The sequence below is a fragment of the Lycium ferocissimum genome, unplaced genomic scaffold, assembly GCF_029784015.1.
Source record: "Lycium ferocissimum isolate CSIRO_LF1 unplaced genomic scaffold, AGI_CSIRO_Lferr_CH_V1 ctg4142, whole genome shotgun sequence".
In the NCBI taxonomy this organism is placed as follows: Eukaryota; Viridiplantae; Streptophyta; class Magnoliopsida; order Solanales; family Solanaceae; genus Lycium; species Lycium ferocissimum.
This window is the reverse complement of record NW_026725582.1, coordinates 6,945-14,507: the sequence shown is the minus strand read 5'-3', so window position 1 is coordinate 14,507 and position 7,563 is coordinate 6,945. Positions and strand designations below refer to the sequence as shown.

The following is a 7,563-nucleotide window of genomic DNA, read 5'->3' as shown; positions in this document are numbered from 1 at the left end:
AATTGGCCGGAATGGTTGAGAAGAATCGTCTTCTGAAAGCGGACAAGGTCGGCCTTAGCCAAAATAATGCTCATTTTTCTTCGAGCCTTGGTGAACTCGAAGCCACTATCTCTCAACTCCGGGGGGAGCTTGACTCGGTCAAGTCTGATGCCGTGAACATAGCCGAGAGGCATCGGCTGCTTGAATCCGAGAGTGCTAAGTATAAGGAGAGGATGAGGGTGTTCGACCAAAAAGCCGAGGACAGGGCCGGATATGCGACGAGTTGAAGACCGAACTCGAGGAGACGGCCGAGGCTAATGACCTTCTCAAAGCCGAGCTCGAGTCGGCCACTAAAATCCAAAGAATCCTTGATGAAGAGAGAGATGAATTAGTGGCCAAGCTGGCCCAGGCTGAGGCCGATTTGGCAGAAGCCCTTAGGAGTGTGGAGGCTTTCGAGGCTCATACCACGATTGTGGTGGAGTATGAACGGTAGAAGTCCCGGAGGGCCACCCTTGAGCAAGCCGAGCATGGCTTTGCGGATCTTCCGGCCCTGATATTCGAAGCTAAAAGGATCGAGGAAGAAGCTAAGAGAGCCCTCGATACTGACTCTGAAGATTCTGAGCGGACAGTATCCGAGCATTCTGGATCCAGCCGCATCGGATAGACCAGGGCCTGCACTTAGCCTTTATTTTGTCTTTGCCTTTTTGGCTTTATTTTTTTTTAAAACAAATTGTGCTCTAGCAGGCCAGGCCTGTTAGAACTTTTTATTAATAATTGCATAATGTAAAAAACAGTCTATTACAAAGATGTCTATAATATGAGCTAGCTAATATAAAAAAAAATAAGAAACTGTCCTCCAGTTCTATCCTGAATGCCTAAGCCAGTATGCCCTTTGTGATCCTGATGTATCAACTTTAATGATAGTCCAAATCTGTGCACACACCATATGATTATCCATACATGTAGTATCGTTGTTGATTGTCAAGCTGTTGAATCCTCCTTGTTCTAATCCTCAGTTGAGGAAGTGGTGATTTGTCCATGTTGAGAATTCTTCTTCCTTCTGATGGCATTAGTATAAATTCATGTACTTTGATCTCTGCATGATCCAAAGCTTGATTTGCTAGAAAGTCTGCCAACTTGTTGCCTTCCCTGAAAATATGATTAATTTGCACCTGTACTGTTCTCATGTCCTGTTTGATCTCTTCAACCTGATTTCTCAGTTCCCATGGAGTGATCCATGTATCTTGTAAGATGTTTTGAAGGACAAGTGAATCAGTCTCCAGTTGAACCTGTTGAATGTTGTGTTCTTTGCAGAACTTCAGTGCCTGTTTTATGGCCTCAGCTTCAGCTTCCATGTTTGTTGCTATTCCCATGTGTTGTGATTCTGCATAAACCAAATCTCCATTACTATCTCTGATGCAGAATCCATATGAACTGATCCCAGGATTGCCTTTGCATTCCCTATCTGTATTACATTTTAATCTCCCTAAAGGTGGCATTCTCCACAACACCTTAGCATAATAAACTCTTGGTTTATATCTACTAAGGTGCTGATGCATATTTTCCCAATCACTAGATAAATTCTACAACCATGGAAATCTCTTTCTTGCCACATTGGTGTATGATGCGTTGTACTTGCTGTTTTTATTTGTAAAAAGTAACTGATCCTCCATGCTTAATGGAGTTTCTTCTCTTCCATAATGACCACATGATCACTGTTGGCATTGCTCTATAAATAGGTTGCAATTTTAGTTTTGTGTCAGCAGTCCACCATGCCATGATCATTTGATGTAGACCAACTCCATCGGGGGAATACACGCACAAGAAGCAAAAACTTCCATAACTTGACAGCTACGGAAGATGTTAGAAATAAGTGAATTACAGTTTCCTCCTTATGCTCCTCACATCACCAAAGATCTTGATGGTATATTGATCATCATCCTTTTCAATATATCATCTGTAGAGTTTCTTCCTTTCCACACCCTCCACATGAAAAAGCTTATCTTTATTGGCAAACCTTTCTCCCACATGAGCCTATAGCTGGTTTGTTTGCTCTCTTTATGCCTGTGAAATTCCCATGCAGATTTAACTGAGAATTTTCCATTTGTTTCCAACATCCAACATGGTTCATCATCTTCTTCTACATCTAGAACTTTGATATTATCCTTGATATGCTGAGCCAATTCCTGATCTAGAGTATCTGTTAAGAGTTCCATGTTCCATTTACCATTTTTCACAAACTGTCTAACCTCTATCTCTTCTTCTCTAGCAAGATCGTGAGTGATATAATATAGTGCCCCAAGCCTTGTCCAATTCTCATACCGAAACTTAAAGTTCCATTTCTCAAATACCAAAATATCTCGTGGCTCAATCGCATCTCTTATGATCACCATCTTCTTCCAAGTGTGTGATCCTCCTCTATCTCTTTCATCGCCATAGTAGGGTGCCATTTCTTGCGTATTTGTTCAGCATGTATCTACTCCATAAGCTTCTTCCACATCTGAAATTCCACCACAACTTAGCAAATAGTGCATTGGAAATATCAGTTAGTGATCTAAGACCAAGCCCTCCTTTATCTTTTGGTAGACATAACCTGTCCCATGCTACCCAATACTTGCTTTTCACCCCCACAATATTGCTCCAAAAGAATTTGGCAAATATCCTATGAAGTTGCTTTATCACCCCAGAATGAGGATTCATGGTCGACAAAGAATATACTGGCATGGTTTGCAACACATGATTAACCAAAGACATATCTACCTCCAAAAGATAACAGTCTGTTTTGCCAAGACAGAATCCTTTTCATCACTTTTTTGATCAAATCCTCATAATATATCTGTTTCCTTCTTCCATAAAACACTGGACATCCTAAATATGTGAAAGGAAAGGATCCATTTCTCATATTAGTATGTCTTTTAATCTTGCTATTAACTCTGGCAGATACCTTGTGATGAACATAGTAACAGCTTTTATCAGTATTGACCAGTTGTCCTGAAGCCTTCTCATACTTCCTCAACCTCTTCATCATTTTCTTTAATGAATATCCATCCCCAGAACAGAATAGGATTGTATCATCAAAGATATGATAAATGATTGATTTGAGGACTCCATTTTGGCATTCCATAGCTTATTTAGACTCGTTGTTAAGACCTCTGCTGCTATAATGAACAATGTAGGAGAAAGTGGATCACCTTGCTTTACCCCCCTACTTGACCTGAAAAAACCATGACTTTGACCATTGATTAATATTGAATACCAGTTGTTTGAGAGCAATCTCCATACCATATCAATGAGAACCTCTCCAAATCCAAACTGTCTTAATACTTTAGTCAAAAAAATCCAGGAAAGCCTATCATATGCCTTTGCCATGTCTAACTTGATCACTACATTAGTATGTTTAGCTCTCATATTAATATCTCTGATGATCTCCTGTGCCAGTAATATATTTTCTGCAATGCTCCTTCCTTTCACAAATCCTGTCTGGTTGTTAGAGATAATATTAGGAAGAACCTTTATCAATCTATTTTGCAGCACTTTTGACAGTATCTTGTTGGAGAAGGAGCTGAGAATGATAGGCCTCATATCACTGAAATTGTTAATCACCGCCTTCTTTGGAAATAAAACCAAGTTAGTATGTGTGATGAATTGTGGTATCTCAGATCCACAAAAGAAAGATCTAACCATTTGAAGCACATCCAACTTGATAACCTCCCAAAGACTTCGATAAAAATGTCCCGTGAATCCATCGTGCCCACTAGCACCGTCCCCATTGAGTGATAACACAGCCTTCTTTACTTCACTTTCGATGGCAACTCCTTCATCTTTTTTCGTTCTTCGCTATCAGCTTAGGAATATTTTTCAACAATGCATAATCCCCTCCCCGAGTTTTCTTCACTAAATTGTGACTCAAAGAACTCGATTGCCTCGTAACCTATATCTACTTCATTTTCCAGCCATGTACCAGTTAGATCTTGTATTCTTTTCAAAGTCAGTTTATTCCTCCTGCCCCTCACATATGAATGGAAGAATTTTGTATTTCTGTCTCCATCATTGAACCATTTCATACCAGCTTTCTGCTTCTAATACTCCTCCTCCAAGTGTAAAAATTTGGTTAGTTCAGCCTGTGCTTGATGTAACTGCATTCTATTCTCCCTTGATGCATTATTTTTGAACTGCAACTCCTTCACCTTTATAGTATCTTCAATAGTGGCAATCTACTGAAAGATATTCCCATAAGTGTTCCTGCTCCATTGAACCAGTGCTCTTTTAAGTTTCTTCAACTTGTGATGAAATACATAAAATGGATTTCCACAGAAGTCAGCAGTCTAGTTCTCCTTTACCACCTCTATAAATGTATGATGATTTGTCCAAAAGTTGAGAAACTTAAAAGACTTGACAATAGGAAGTGCATTGCTATTACACTCAAGATGTAGTGGTGCATGATCAGAGCCATGTCTAATCAGATGAGTCACTGTTGTAGATGGCATGATGTTTAGCACTTGCTGATTCACCAGTATTCTATCTAACCTTTTGAATATGCACTCCTCTTCAGTCCTCCCATTCCACCAGGTGAATTTTCTTCCAGTGAATCCTACATCAATCAAACCACAACTTTGTATACAGGTAGAAAAATCCAATGTCTCATTGGATGAGACTGGAAGACCACCTTGCTTCTCCTCATCAGACACTATGACATTAAAGTCCCCTCCTATTATCCAAGGAAGGTCTTGCTGAGTTGCTAACTCCACCATAGCTTCCCACAACTCTTCCCTCTCATCTCTATCACATTTAGCATAAACTACTGACACCAGCACTGATTGATTCAAGGATGAGTGAGTTAGTTGCAGAGTAACTTGTTGTTCTGATTCAGATATAACTACACCAAGCCATTCATCTGTCCAAAAAATCCAAATCTTTCCTGAACAGTTCACCTTGCAATTCTGAAAGCCTAACTTCCTTCTATACTCTTCAATAGCAATAGGATCTTGAAAAGGTTCCATTAGGCCTATAATAGAATAATGATGTCTCCTTTTTAGTTCAATTAACCTCTCAAAATATTTCTGAGTGTTAACTGACCTAATATTCCAAAATAAAGCTTTGTCTATCATTGAGAATTATTGGTTTTGTTCTTACTCCTCCTTGTTGAAACTCCTATGAGTGGAATACTGGTTTTGGCTTTATTTTTGTTTTTCAACTTCGTAGGAATTTCAGGTGTAAAAAATCTTACATGTATGAAATGTGCATTTTTCTTGTTGACTTTCTTTATTCTTTTGCTTGAATGCTTGTTATGACTTTTGCCCGAATTGTCGGTCCGTTTTAAGGACAAGCAGAGACTCGGAGTCATTTTTTCAGACTGTGCCTAAATATTAGCTTTTCTCTTCGTCCGGTACGTTATGTCCGAGAATTTGATCGAGTGGTTTGCCCATGGGACTTATTTATGCTTTGTGAATTCGGACATCTCCGAATCACGTTAGGCATTTTTAGGGCCGATATTTTTTTTTGGCCTTACAAATTTTTAATACAGTAGTCCCCATTTGGGGTGTTCACAAGATTTTGACTCGATTCAATGTGACCTTGTTGCCTTTGTCGAATTTTGATTATAATCCCCGGTATAGGGTATTTAGTTAAAAATGATGCCGAATTTCGGTGGTAATCACCAGGGTAGGCCGTTTTAACAAGAAGACACATCCGTAATGAATTTTTAATGATCTTAATATTGCAAGTATTTGCATGTACATGATATGAAGACTTCGTCCGTTTCCTTCTGTTTTTGCCGTAGCAAGTACTAAGTGGACACGATTCGTTCTGATCGTTTGGTCCTTACATCGAAACCTAATACAGAAGGTCCGGCTTTAGGCGAAGATGGGAAATACAAAAATCTCGAGGATTTTTCTGGGGTAGCATCTATTAGCGTTCACTTTCTTTGTTGAGCTCCTCTGTTTTCGACTAACCGGGGTAAACCTCGATGTGGGTATAGTAGTCCCCTAGTGCTTATCCGAGCTGCAAGATCGGGTAAGCACTATCAAGTCCCCACTCGCAGGGTGTGGCCCCGAGTTTTCGAGCATTTGTCCTCGTCTTTATTGTTACATCCGGCATTTTTGAGTATTCGAAAATTTGGAAATAACCTTGACTTATAAGGAATAAGGTCATGTTTGGATTCTTTTTTTTTATATGTGAATGTTGCTTATGGAAGTATGGATGCGGGGATATCGAGCAAGGCTAAGGGCAACAATTGGGATTTTGGAAATTCGTTTCATGAATTATGCAAAGTAGCCAAATTGTTGGGCCAAAAAAAAAAAAGAAAACTAGGCCCAAAAGAGAAGGGGTGGCCGGCCAACTTGTGGCCCAAACCCATAAGTTGATCAAATTTTTACCATGTGCCAATTATATAAGGATGATTATCCTTGGAAGCTTCAAGAGAACAAAGGAGAAATCAAGAACAAAAAAAGAAAAAGGCCTTCGGCCAAGAGAGTAAGAGAAAGAAGAAAAGAAAAAAAAATTTCCAAGCCCTTTAGGTTAATCCAAAAATCTTGTTCTTCTTGAATTAGTAACAAGCTCGAGACGCTCTTCGACGTGGTATAATTGGTTAAGCAAGAAAACTACGTTTGCGACAAGTTGGAATTTGAGGAAAAAGGTAAGAATTCTATGTTTTATGTTATGGGAGATGTGAGTATGTTATAATGATTAGAATTAGACGAGAATTATGAAAGTGTGGTGTGTGTGTGTGCATGGCGTATGTGTGTGTGAAAAAGCATGTTGGCCGTGAGCCATATGGTTATGGAAGAGAAATGAATTCAAGTTTAATTAGTTTGTTAGTTGTGTTGTTGTGATCTTAGTAATGCAAACAAAGGTTTAATGACTTGAAATGGCATTGAAGTTGCTTGTATGTGCTTATGGGAATTTATGTGAATTTTATATGATTTTTATATAATGATGGAAGTAAGGTTCTAAATGTGGATTATGATTGTTGCTAATAAGTTTGTAGGATAGGCAATGTGATTTGGGAGTTTTGTTGTGTTTGTGGAAGAGTTGGATGGAATATGGAATTGGTGGAAATACATGAATTCATGAATAATGTATGGAATGTTGTTGGAATATGTTTGAATAATATTGAAGTAGTTGATGAATATGGAAAATGTTGGTATTAGTTTGATTATGTGAAGTTTGGATGAAAATTATTGAACTATGTAGTAAGGGGACTTTTGTGCCATAATATAGTTTATGATGGTTGTTGATGATTGTTGGGTTGTTGTTGTTGATATTTTGAGCCGAGATGATTCTCGGGATGTTATATATATAGGGGAAATGCTTTGTGCCGAAATTTCGGTAGGCAAACATGGATTTAACTTGAATTCTTAAAAGCTTGTAACTCCCATTTGGTAATTATGACCAATTGTAGATTTTGGTAGAAACGGGAGTGGAGCTCAGACGGACGTAAGACGCGAATAAGGTATGTAAAGCCTACCTTTCCTTCTTTTGGCATGTCCTAGTCATACTAGGTGAAGATCGGAACCTCGGGAATAATTCTGCTCTTGGAAATCCGAGTTTGATTTTGCATACTATTCATTCAGCGCAATTGAACTA

The 7,563-nt window shown here is 38.8% G+C and overlaps 1 protein-coding gene across 1 annotated transcript; it reads right to left on the bottom strand.

The window, feature by feature from the left end:
• Nucleotides 1–2,455: 2,455 nt before the first annotated feature.
• LOC132044295 (uncharacterized) lies at nucleotides 2,456–4,979 on the bottom strand. Its single transcript, XM_059434781.1, has 6 exons — nucleotides 4,320–4,979; nucleotides 4,066–4,193; nucleotides 3,903–3,981; nucleotides 3,130–3,816; nucleotides 2,924–3,010; nucleotides 2,456–2,479 (listed from the first exon to the last, which is right to left on the bottom strand). The coding sequence occupies exons 1-6, from the start codon at nucleotides 4,977–4,979 to the stop codon at nucleotides 2,456–2,458; spliced, it is 1,665 nt and encodes a 554-aa protein (XP_059290764.1).
• Between the last annotated feature and the right edge of the window lie 2,584 nt (nucleotides 4,980–7,563).